Raw genomic sequence first — 13644 nt, forward strand, 5'->3', positions numbered from 1 at the left:
AACTCTTTAATTTGCATTCAAAAACTATTTGTATTGAATAATAAAAAGCAGGACGTTACGAAATCATCCGGCGACGTCACGTCAGCTTTTGGGTGACGTCAATATAAGGGTGAGTGAGTTGTCTTTTTCCTGGTGCGTTTTTGCTAAAAGCGCCTCTATTGTTTCAGAAATGCGAAGCTTTTTAATCGATACGACGTTATATGTGTGTACAAGATGAGATTAAACGAGAGACAAGAACATCCTGTGTAGATATACAGCGGAATTCAAGTCAAATCTGAGCTAGCTTTCTGAGCTAGCATCGCTTTTTGTTTGTCAGGAAGTAAACAAAACACAATCGCTTGTTTTAGCTACTAACTTACTGTTAAGATTCAATGTCTATCTGGATTCAAACAATCCTTTACATCTTTAAAATCAATAAAATTAATCACACATGTCTGTTTGTCCCTAAGCTTGAACTGTGTTTCCTTAGCCACACTGTATGATAACAAAAATAGATCAGTAACGTTAAATGTTTATTTAATATCATTTATTCATTCTTTTAACTGATAAACATAATAATGAGCTTGTTTTTATATATATGATTAATTTGTAGGTCATCATGTTTCATGGAATACCTGCATCTGGAGTGATGGGAGGAGGTGAGCCAGAAAATCTCATTTTAGTCTCATTTATTTTATTTTTTGTCTCGTATTTGATTTTATATCTGCATTTTCCATCTCCATTTTATTTAAACAGCTCCTGCCAACAAGCCAGAACTGTATGAGGTAAAATGTTACGTTTTGCACACATACTTTGTAATAACACATTCGTGTGTTGTTATTAGTGGTGCAAAGGATCACAAATCTCACAGTTCAGATCGCATTATGGTTTTTTTAGTCATGAATTGGACCATTTTTATTGTATTAGCTGAAAAGTGAAGGAGACAAATGTAATTTGCTTTCCATTTATTACAAAAACAGCACTGCAAGACAGCAGACAGGTTAGTGCACTGACATATGGTGCAGTAGCACTTCAGGGTGTCCCGTGTTCGAATCCTGGCTCAAGGACATTTCCCGACCCTACCCCCTCTCTTTCCCAGTTCTTTTCCTGTCTAAAATACTGACCTATCCTCTCAATAAAGGCAAAAAAGCCAAAACTAAATCTAAAAAAATAAATAACTAAATAAATTGTAAATTGTAAAATATTCAGTACTATGAAAAGTGATACTACTGTACTACTACTGTTGCAGACAACGCTAAATGTAGAAATTTAACATAACTTGTACAATTCATATTTATTTTTAGTCTCATTTTCAATAAATGAAGAGTTCAGATGAAAAAACTTCTAAGTGCCATCTTAAATTTCCATTGAAAATGAACATTTTTCTCAGCCTTGTTTGATTGTTGAGATATTTCACTTTAAAGACCAGGAAAAAGACTTTTTCTTTGCCATAAAAGTGATGTTACTAAACATGCATATCAGAGCCTGATAAAAAACTAGAGGTTTTTGCATTTAAACCCTTTAAATCAGGGGTTCTCAAATTGTGGGTCGCGACCCACTAGTGGGTCGCACAGTGAACAAAGGTGGGTCGCGCAGCGTCACATAGCTGCAGCTATATTCACATTGCGGTGAATCAAAACCAGTATGATTGACGGCAATAACTCAAAAACCTCTTACTCTAAAAAGATCTGAAGTGTGTTTCCTACAAAGATACAAAGCTGGTTATGTTTCACAGCTGTTATCAAACAAAACACAATGAGAGATTCATTTGCTGCTCTTCACTAAATACAGTAACTTTAATCAATATGCAAATACAATTAAAAGTGAAATAGATTTTATAGCTTTATTTAATTTCTGCATAGGCCATTGATTTTAATAGGCTAAACCTTTTATTTTATTGTCAATATTTTCTAATGTTTGCTATGTCTCTATCATTTGAAGCTATTTGTTGTCCCATATTTTTTACATCCCAACGTTGACAGATTGCTAATCAATAAATAGCTATAGTGCTATCTGTTAGTTTTAACGTCAGCTAATGTTATGGAAGGGCATAGATGTTATGGAAAATAGTAATAGTAATGTAACTACCCCCATCATTCCTTCCTCAAGCAAATGTGTAAATATTAGATCTATTCAGCATTAATGTTAATTGCATTGGCATATTTATCTGACGTTTTCCCAGCTTGTAGTAGTCGATCAAAAAGCTATTAAGTTTCTTATGACTACACCAGCAGTGGAATTTACTGCGATGTGACGGGGCTTGATCATACTCCAGGGGCTTGATCAAAGGTTGATCATATTCTTTCTGAAAAAAGAAGAGTATCTTCATCAACAAAAAAATAATCAGTTACAGCCAGCATCCCACAAAAAGCACTATGAGCCTCATTTTGTGCATTTCAAATCACAAAATCCAAAAAGCCAAACACCATTTTTGACTGCTTTAAACGGATACTTTTTTTTTTTTACCCATTTTTCCATATTAAAATATTATGGTGGGTCTTGACACTGAATTACTTTCCTAGGTGGGTCCCGGAATAAAAAAAGTTTGGGAATCCCTGCTTTAAATGATTCAGTTATTCACTCCTTAAACTTCTTGTTTCATTGCTGGATGATAATTTTTTGAAGAATTATGCAGCGGCATATGTTTGATAGCTGGTTGTCTCCACCTATTGGTTAATGTAATTGTTGCCTACAACTTTCATTTTTGAGCGTCAGGTTAAATGCATATGACTGTGATATTAATCCTTACCATAAACATCAGTGGTTTGATCTAAACTACAAACTGTTCTCTCAGTACTTCTGTGTTATTGTCTGTTTGTAACTTCATTGCTTAATCAAAAGACTAAAGAAGGAATCTCCTAAGATTAATAAACGTATGCAAATCCCTATCGTTTATAATTAATGTTGCGTGGGTGTTGAGATCTCGATCTTTAAATGATTAATCGTATTGTTTACACTGAATGCATTAATGCAGGCTAAACATGTAGTGACAGAAAACACCTTTAATGAAACCCACCACATCCCGAATAACCCTCCACAACTTTATCCATCATTATTAAATTTTACAGAGAAGCCTAAATGCTTTCATACATGTGATTTGAATGATGCGAGAGGCGCTCTCTCTGTGATTGTTACAAATTTAGGACTAATCTCCCAATGAAAAATGTATTAATCCGCAGGCCACGTGTGTTTTGAACTGTGATTTGTGATCTTTATGAATCACAGATCAATCGTGATCCGTTGAACCCCTAGTTGTTATTATTTTATTATTTTTCTTAAAGTGATTTTTCTTTCTCTGTTACAGGAAGTAAAGTTGTACAAAAATGCCAGAGAAAGGGAAAAGTGAGTTTAATTTAGTTTGCGAATTTGAGCTTCCTTCTCATTGCTATATTTTCATGGGTAACACTTTACAATAAGTTAGTATGAGATACTGTCAGTTCATGCATTTACTGACATAAACAAACAATGAGTAATACATTCATTAGTGTTTATTCAGCTTTGCTTGTAAATGAAAATGAAGATGTTCATTGTTAGTTTATTTTAATTCGCTGTACATTAACTGATGTTAAATTTTGGATTTTAATTAAACAGTTCATATAAGTAAACACATTAACTAATGAATCCCTATTGTAAAGTGTGACCCAAAATGAAGATATGTTGAATGTTAAAACGTGGTTTGGTTGCTTTTAATGTTTTTTGTTTTTTTTTACTTCACTTTGAAAGGTATGACAACATGGCAGAGCTGTTTGCTGTTGTCAAAACACTCCAGGCCCTGGAAAAGGCCTACATTAAAGACTGCGTGACTCCAAATGAGTGAGTTCAACTTTATTTAATGGATATTTTAAGACGGCTGTTTATATAAACCGGCATAAAGCTGCTTTGTTTGCTAGTGAGTTTTGCTGTGCTTTATAGTCATAATACACTTCATTGAACATATACACATAACTTTTTTTTTTTAATGACACTATTCCTATTTTACTATATAACTGCAGGTTAACTGTTTTATATATATATATATATATATATATATATATATATATATATATATATATATATATATACACACACACACACACACACACACACACACACACACATACATACATACAGTTGAGGTCAGAAATATTAGCCCCCCCTGTTTATTTTTTCCCCAATTTCTGTTTAACGAAGAGAAGATCTTTTTAACACATTTCTTATCATAATAGTTTGTTCTGTAGACTATCAAGAAATATTTTAGCTTAAAGGGGCTAATAATTTTGACCTTAAAATAGTGTTTAAAAAATTAATAACGCGTTTTATTCTAGACAAAATGAAATAAATAAGACTTTTTCTAGAAGAAAAAATATTATCAGACATACTGTGAAAATTACCTTGCTCTGTTAAACATCATTTGGGAAATATAAAAAATAAAGTAAAAATTTAAAGGGGGATAATAATTCTGACTTCAACTGTGTGTGTGTGAATATATATATATATATATACATACACGTATACATATATACACACACACACACATATATATATATATATAAACAAATGTCACAGTGCTAACCACTGAGCCACCGTGCTGCCCATTATTGATATGATAATAAATAATATTTGCGTTGTTTTTGCAGGTACACAGGAGCATGCTCCAGATTGCTTGTCCAGTATAAGGCTGCTTTCAAACAAGTCCAGGGGTCAGATGTGGGCTCCATCGATGACTTTTGTCGGAAATACAGGGTATAACTATTTACTTATGCGTAACTCTAAACAAGCTTCTCTTAACTAGTTTAGTATATTACATAAAATAGGTTTTCAAGGATCAAACTAATCAAAATAGTTAAATGTTGCTGTAAAACAGATTTATTTTTTCTGTGCATCAGAATGTGTTGCTTAAATGCTATAAAAGACTATTTTGAAAGATTACAGATTGGCCCAAAAACACCTAATTAGCCATTTGTCATCATTAATTGTCATTATAATCATGCAAATAACTAAGTTTTGCCCATTTATAAACTTAGTACTTAGTAAACGTCTTAACGTAGTATGATCACTCATTCTTTTTGCATTAGTAAGAGTAAATGGTCACACTTTACAATAATTTTCATTAGTTAATGTATTCACTAACATTAACTAATTATCAACATTTCTTGTACAGTATTTATTAATGATGATAATGCATTATCCTACATCCAAATGCATGCTTGTTAACATTAATGTATTGTCATTAACTAAAGTTAACTAACAGGAACAAATACTGTAATAAAGGCATTGTTCATTGTTTGTTCATGTTAGTAAATGCATTAACTTATACAACCTCATTGTAAAGGGTTGCAAAGTACTTTATATGACATTATTTGCATGAATAAGTTATTTGAAACATTAAAGTATATAATTTACTTGCTTTAATATGCTTTATAAATAAATAAAATCACTTTTTTTGGATTTTTAATTTTGAAGCAAACAGCAAAATAGCATTGATCCTAGACATTATCATTTAAATATTGAGTTATTAAAAATAAAACTTAACTATAAATCACATACAGATGGCCAAATTATGTTTGAAAGTTATGCAGTTTATATTAAAACTGCAGTTTATATTAAAACTGTTTTATTTACCGTATTACAAACCATTAACTAATGCTGCAAGCTCAATAAACTACTAATTAACATTTTATCAATAGTTAGTAAAGTAGTAGTTTAAGGCTTTAGGTAGGATTAGGGATGTAGAATTAGATCATACTTTATAACTACTAATGGACAGCTAATATCTTAATAATAGGCAGGTAATAAGCCAGTAGTTAATAGTATGAGTTGTGACCTAAACTAAAGTGTTACCTGATTTTTTTGTAAACATGCATATGTATGTTCATTTGCTTCTGCTGTTTAATATTTAGCTGGACTGTCCGCTGGCCATGGAGCGAATCAAAGAGGACCGACCGATCACCATTAAGGATGACAAGGGCAACCTGAATCGCTGCATTGCAGACATCGTTTCAGTACGTATCTCAAACTCCTAATGCAGTGCTTTCGTGTAGCCTAGAATGAATAGCATTAATGCCAGAGCAGCCCTCAATTTATTGATCGAGCACAGATGAGACCTTTTTGCTCCAGCTCTTCCATTAAGCAGATTTCTCCAATCAGACTATAAGAAATAATGGCATGTGTAATTTGTCATGCTGGAGCACCCGCTAAAATAAATACTTAGCATTGATAATAACCAGATGTGTTTATATAAAGGCACAAAAATCAGCTGTAATAAAATACAATGCAAGTAATCCAGTTTTTTTTTACAGTAGAGACATCAAAACACAGTACAGGGTGTCCATGATGTCTTAAAGTCACTGAGATATATTGTGTTTTAGGCTTTAAATCATTTTAATCTGGTCTTAATTTTTCTATGTCCATGGAACATACCAAACTGGGCTCAATACAATCGCCATCAATACATTTCAATATATCTTTTAATAAAAGTTGACTCTATTTACCAATTTGGTTTAATTCTTACTTGCATCCTTACAAAAGTAATTGTTTACAAGTTCTCCATGTATTTCTTGCTGTGTAGTGAGGACACTGACCTGCACAGGCTTTTGTGCATACGTTTAGTTTATTATTGTTTTTAATAATTGTACAGACATTTATGCTGAAAAAGGGGTGGCTCAGTGGTTAGCACTGTCAGCTCACAGCAAGAAGTTCGCTGGTTTGAGTCCTGGCTGGGCTAGTTGGCATGTCTGTGTGGAGTTTGCATGTTCTGCCTGTGTTGGCATGGGTTTCCCCCTCAGTCCAAACACATGCGCTATAGGGGAATTGAATAAACTAAATTGGCCGTAGTGTATGAGTGTGTGCGTGAATAAGTGTTGTTTCCCAGTACTTTCTACAGTACATATGTTTTGAAAAGTTGGTGGTTCATTCCGCTGTGGTGACCTCTGAAAAAGAGACTAAGCCAAAGGAGAATGAATGCATGAATGAATTATGCTGAAAAAGATGCATGTATATAACTGGAGCTTGTTTTAACACTATTTGAAAAATGTGGCGAATAAAATACCACAAATGAACAAATGGGACAAGTATAAAATCTTTTCCATTAGAAAAAAAAATGTATGAGACATAAGTCTAAAATGTAAGTCATAATGGTCCTAAAAAGGTCTTAAATTTGACCTGAAACCTGCAGAAACCCTTTAATTATATGCACACCTGGAAGTGTTTAATATATGTTGGTTTTTATATTGAATAAATATTTTAGAACTGAATATGTCAGCATGACAATGTACTATCTGTGTTTGTTAAACATTTATCATGGCGCATTTTTATTGTAGCATTTCTACTGAAACTGCATGACATGAGAACACATTTTAATAAAGCTTAAGGTCAAGACAGTGTTCAAGTACTTCATTCTTCTTTACTGCTAAACTTTAACTTCTGTCACCCATCACACATGTACACCTTAGTAACTCATCACAAAGCAGGTTAATGCATTCACATGCTGCATAAAAAAAATCTGGCTGTGAAGATTGATGTATCCTTAAGCCAGTCTAGATGTTTAAGAAGTTTGTATCATCATGTGTGTGTTGGCGTATTAATGGGGCAGCACTTAGTAACTTTGTTTTTTTTTTCTGTGCAGCTTTTTATCACAGTAATGGACAAACTTCGACTTGAAATTCGTGCCATGGATGAGGTATGCACAGTGCATTCATTAATTCAGTTAAAGAGCAGGGGTCTGTTCTTCGTAGCTCGCTTAAATGATATAAGATGATTTGGCAGATCCTGGATCTGTTCATTTTGATAACTGATCTCTCGCTAATTTGGTTCTTCAAACAAGTTTGTGAATTAGATTAGAATGTCTGGATGAACTGATCTGTGATCGCAGCGTGTGTTGTAAAGGACAGATCTATCGACTCCCGAAATCATGATCAGCAATGCAACGATTGGTTGACGGCACAGCAGCGTAATGACATCATCTGATTAATATTCAATTATCCGTGTGAGCTAAATTACATCAAATTAGCAGTAACGGTTTGTTAATTATGATACACATTACCTTTACACCTTGTTGTGGGCGGCATGCTTGGCCCTTTCATGCGTCAAGAGCAATTGATTTAGTTTTACAGCTAGAGCGAATTTTCCTTATTATAGTAGCCATAGTATTATTATAGTAGCCGTTTTTTAATCGGTGTAAAGAATAACTGGATGTTTACAAAAGAATTTTGATATTGGTAAAGGCGTCTGCAACTTTTGTGAAATTATCGTCATATTAGCTGTCAAAACATGTTTATGACTGCATAAATGTATTATTGCTTTTAAAAAAAGGCACATATTGTGCATTTCTATAAAGCGATCTAAAAAGTTGATATCAATAAGTTTTCTCTTTGTACCACCAGGTGGCAGTCTTTATACTTTCATTTCGGGGGTGCAGATTACCTAAGTTTTATTAATATAAATATTTTTAACTATAATATTTATATATATATATATATATATATATATATATATATATATATATATATATATATATATATATATATATATATATATATATATATATATATATATATATATATATATATATATAGTTAAAAAATATTTACTATTTTCTCTAGTATATAACTCCTACTGTAAGAAAATATCATAATTCGGTAAATATTTTCAGTATTTTCTTTGCCTGAACTGACTTGATCTAATCCTGTTTATATGAAATGAGCCTGCTCCCGACCAGGTTTGAGCTACCAGAACTGTTGCTATGACAACAACTCTCGGATCAGTTTTGAAGAAGGAAACGATCCTGGATCGTGTCAAATCAGTAATAACCAAATCCAGCTAACCGAGTAATCCACGTACGAAGAACGGACACCAGATCATATGTTTGTTTGTTTGTTTAAATATGTTATTTGACGTTTGTGAAGTATCTGTGCTTCAATGCAAGCAAACAGTCTGCAAAGTTGTTCATCAAACAAGTGCATGATAAATAAAGATCGTTTCTCAAAAGAAAGAGCTGCCTCTGAATCACATTAACGAGTTCTGTTTTCGAATCTTTTTCCTGATCGACATCAACATGATCAAAATAGCTCATTTGCATAATCCCGCCTCCCGTGACATATAAGCGCTCGCAGTTGGGGTTTTAATTTTAGACACAGAATAGATATGGAAACTCCAATCTTGTTGACCAATCAGAGCAGAGCTGGCTTATGGAAGGAGGCGCTGACCTGATTCAAACAAGCCATACTGATGTGATTGCAGAATTATTCTAATTGAAATTTCTGAGAAAATGTTTGCTGACCAATCATGCCTTTAAACCTGTTGTAGGAGATTCAACACATCGCTTTATAATGCTTTATAATACCATATTACTTCAATTTATCTTTATTTCTTTAGCGCTTTTACAATGTAGATTGTGTCAAAGCAGCTTAACGTAGTTGTAGTAAATTGAAATTGATACCGTGTCAGTACATTTAGTATATTACTTGCTTTTTAATAAAACAGACTCTGATTTCATGTGTTGAATAAGTGAGTGTGAATTGTGTTTAATAGATCCAGCCTGACCTGAGAGAGCTGATGGAGACCATGAACAGGATGAGCAACATGCCTCCAGATTCAGAGGCCAAAGACAAAGTCAGCCTCTGGTAAGGATGCTTTTTTTTTCCATTGACATTTAACATTTACTCATTTAGCAGATCAGGATGTTTCCATTCACCTATTTTTATGCGCATTTTGCAAATGTGCATAAAGAAAAACATGGTTGATGGAAACGCCATGATGCGCATAAATTTTGAAAATACGCATAACTTGTATGCATAACTGGGTTGGATAAACTTTTTATTCGACAAGAAAAGATGCGCATAAAATACAATGGAAACACTTTTACCGCACAAACTCCAGCATGCGCATTAAAAAAGGTCATGTGATTTTGTTAAAAGAGGTCATGTGATGCTTAAATGTGTGTGAATAGACAAAACGTCAGGCTGAGCACATTATAAAACATCTGAAATGTTGTTTTGGTCATTATAAAAGCCTTACCGTTTAAGTATTAGTGTTATTATATTATAAATGATAAATGTGCTTCGCGTCTGACACCTTCAAACGCCACTGCGCGCTCACTGCATGTCAGGATTGTCTTCTGAGGCGCAAGTCATTTAATAGATAGAGACAAGATTGATGCAGCTTCTGCTACTGCAGCAAATTCTGTTTTTACTGTTGATATTTGGCGCCAGTTAATCAGGAAGTAACGATTTTGTTCGCTTTAACTCATTGGATGGAAACGCTGCTTTATTCACACAACTTGTATGCGATCATCCAGTTTTGCGCATTAAGTTCATTCGCATTTTTGGATGGAAACTTAGCTAGTGACTACGTTTCCACGAACATCAGTAATCTTAAAATGCACTATAATGTACATGCTTTTAGAATGTTCCTTTCATCTTCCCATTTCATAGGTTGTAGTTAGGCCCACACTCAATCTGCGCGTGCAGAAATCAGCAGTTTTTAGCCCATCATTGAGTCTATTTATTTACTTCTGTAAATGTGTTTAACTTTATATTAATTCAGTTTTGAAATGAATTTCAGTGATACTATTGACTAATATGAAAATGTTCATTTGATTTGCTTACAATACAGTTTGTGCAGTCATATTTTCTGTCTTTTAGTAGAGATATTATTCGAGGAGATTTGCATTGTTTACCAAATAAGTGGATCTAATTGGATTGGCATTGTAAACATTAAATAAAAATGTTAAAGGTAATATTTTTTTATATATTAAGTTTTAGTTATGATACTACCAAAATTATTCCACATAAATCTGCAGATTTTTTTACACAATTCTGTGCAGAAATAGCAAAAAAAAAATGTCCGCAGATTCTGTCTGTCACATACAGTACACGTTTTACAGGTTACAGTATAGTGCAGTGTTTCTCAGCTGGTGGGGGAACATTTTCAGTGGGTCGCGGAGTGTGTGGTCAAATAAACAGCAAAAGTAAATTTTATTTATTTATTTTTTTTTACTTATTTTGCATATATCAGACTTTTAGTTTGAAGTGCACGAAAACTTCATTTAATTAGAGCAACAAATAAGTTAAAACGCAAGTACGACCCCGAATATGCAAAGTGTGGATTTACATATATTGATGACAAAAAGGCTTGAAACCTCAGTGTGTGATGTGTAGTGAGGTGCTCAAACCTGTGGACTGTTTTCAAAGACGACTCCAATAGCTGAGGGCAAAGCTCACAAAAGTGCCGAACATCTTCATGTTCAAGTACAGGCTTTCTGCGCATCCTACTGTGCTCACCGAGTAGCAAAGGCCAAGAAAGCCCACACAATAGCAGAAGAGCAAATAACTGGTGATTATTATAAACATGGTTATGATTATTTTAATCACTTTAATTTGCTGGTTTGTTCTGTACAACTGGATCAGTGTTAACGTTTTATTAGCAGTTTAGTTAAAGGTAACTGACCACTGTTTACAGTATTTGATGTTTTTACTCTGTAATATTACTATAATTTGATACATTTTGGTAAATGACAGTGATAAAGTGTTTATTTTTAAGTCTTTGTGATTTTCTGTCACTGCTTGTGTATGTTAATAAACAAATACTAATGAATTAAAATAAATATTATAATTATATTATAAAATTATATTACAGTTCCTAAAAATGTGGGTCCCATGGCCAAACCAGTTGAGAGCCATTGGTGCAGTGATTTTGGGCATTTTTAATTTTAACACTATCCATGCAAACAGTCTTGAAGATGAGAAATGATGCTGTACGTTCAGCTTGTAATACATTACATTTATACTTTTAAATTGTAATAAAATAACAATGTTATGATGCGAGTAAATTATTGTATCATGTTCAATTTTGGGCAAATAGTTTTGTTTATATCATGTGTAAAACTAAGCATTTAACACAGTGTCTTCACTGTCAATGCTCTTTTAAGGTCCCTTTAAAAAAAAAGAAAAATTTGCAATGCTCGTTTTTTTTTTTTCTTCTTCTTCTTCTTCTTCTTCTTTTTTTTTTTTTTTTTTTTTAGAAATTTGACAATCTGTCAAGCTTGTAGATATCCTTAAAGGTCCCATGAAGTGCAGTGTTTCCTCTAGGATATTTTCCAGCTGTGGCGGCGGACTCTGTTGGGCATTTTACACAGATCCACCACTACATGTGGCGTTATTTCATTGACAAATGTCATGGGCGCAGAATTCAGTCGAGATCGCATTCATGTAAAAGCCTACGAGCATGTGAATCTCTGCTTGAGCGCCGATTTCCTCTGTTCGTGCACAACTTCTTGCGCACCCTCAAATATACGCTGCCACACCATCCCACTTTAGTTCCTCCGACACTCCCCCCTAAACAGAGCTGGACACGCCCACTTTTCTGACTTTTTCCAAAGTAGAGGTGTGAAAACACCCTGCTGAATCGAGGGAGTTTCATGGCCCTTTAAACACTGTTCACTTTCAGATTTAAGCCCTAGCTGGATATTTCACTTCACTTAGATCTGTGTTACACACTACATGGAAGCTCATTTTCAAAAACCCACATTAGGGGCTCTTTAAAATCTCCTCCCTCTGTTTTTGTTGTCGTTTTCCACAGGTTGACCACACTGAGCAGCATGTCTGCGTCTGATGAGCTGGACGACTCTCAGGTTCGCCAGATGCTCTTCGATCTGGAGTCTGCATACAACGCCTTCAATCGTTTCCTACACTCCTCCTAAACGCTCCGACCCTTTCAGAGCTCCTTTTCACCAGCTTTTAACATGTTGCCCTTGTTTCGGAAACATTGATCTGTTATATAGAAATCCCAATTAATGTACTGTTTACTAAAGCTTCTAATATTCAGTAAGGATTGTATCACTCTGACACTTGTTTTCTCCTTTATTTCTGTCACAATAGACTGACGTAACCAGTAGGCATATGCATTTAGTTCAGGGTGGGCTTTATAAGGATCAGTGTATTATAGAAAGATGTTAAATGAACATACTTTATGGATCACCTGATATATATAATACAGCAAGGATTGATTAGGAGTTGTCACTACTGGATTTTATTTGGCAATACACTGCAGTATAGTTCAGTTAATTGATGTATTTACTGACAAACAATGAACAATTTATAACAGTGTGTGCTCGTCTTATTCACATTAGTAAAACTACAGTTGTTCATGCACAGTTTTGGATTTTATTAATGCATTAGTAAGTGTTAAACTATGATTAATACATGCTGATTTGTTCATGTTTGTAAATACATTAACTAATGGAGCCTTATTGTAAAGTGTGTCCTTTTATTTTAAGCATATAAACCCATTTTGGTCAGCTTCAGACTTTCTTTTTTGTTAAAATATTATTTCCCACCGTATTTAATTGTGCATTTAAAGTACTTTAACATTTGCTGGTTGATAACCTTGACTTTTATATCAGATCTTGATTGAGAACTGTACTCTTTTTCTTGGCACGGTGTTGGTCTGTCTCTCTTCGGTATGTAATAAGTCATATTTATTAAATTACCATTGTAAATAAAATAGTTTTGAAATAAACTACATGGCTTTCAAACCTAATTTGTCCTACTGTATGTGATTTGTGTGGAATCAATCAAAATTGAAATAATTATATTGAAATAATAATGCCTACCTGCTTACAGCATGCAGTAATATGTCACTACTGTCATTTTGTTATGTCTGTATGTGAGGAGAGACCTTTGCACGCTA

At 33.7% G+C, this 13644-nt stretch overlaps 1 protein-coding gene across 4 annotated transcripts; it reads left to right on the forward strand.

The window, feature by feature from the left end:
- The first annotated feature begins 83 nt into the window (after window positions 1-83).
- On the forward strand, window positions 84-13494 carry vps28 (VPS28 subunit of ESCRT-I). Of its 4 annotated transcripts, none has more exons than XM_087294098.2 (10): window positions 84-360; window positions 593-638; window positions 736-764; window positions 3284-3321; window positions 3703-3792; window positions 4596-4701; window positions 5859-5960; window positions 7583-7636; window positions 9487-9578; window positions 12535-13494. In XM_087294098.2, the coding sequence occupies exons 2-10, from the start codon at window positions 599-601 to the stop codon at window positions 12653-12655; spliced, it is 672 nt and encodes a 223-aa protein (XP_087150224.1). In that variant the 5' UTR covers window positions 84-360; window positions 593-598; the 3' UTR covers window positions 12656-13494.
- The last annotated feature ends 150 nt before the right edge of the window (window positions 13495-13644 follow it).

This window comes from Danio rerio, chromosome 19, assembly GCF_052040795.2.
Source record: "Danio rerio strain M-AB ecotype USA chromosome 19, GRCz13ab, whole genome shotgun sequence".
Lineage (NCBI taxonomy): Eukaryota > Metazoa > Chordata > Actinopteri > Cypriniformes > Danionidae > Danio > Danio rerio.

Bases quoted from the DNA above. Each gene is read 5' to 3' on its own strand.
- vps28 (XM_087294098.2), top strand. From the start codon at position 599: ATGTTTCATGGAATACCTGCATCTGGAGTGATGGGAGGAG. The intron at 639-735 runs GTGAGCCAGAAA...TTATTTAAACAG, and splicing joins ATCTGGAGTGATGGGAGGAG to CTCCTGCCAACAAGCCAGAA. The intron at 5,961-7,582 runs GTACGTATCTCA...TTTTCTGTGCAG, and splicing joins GCATTGCAGACATCGTTTCA to CTTTTTATCACAGTAATGGA.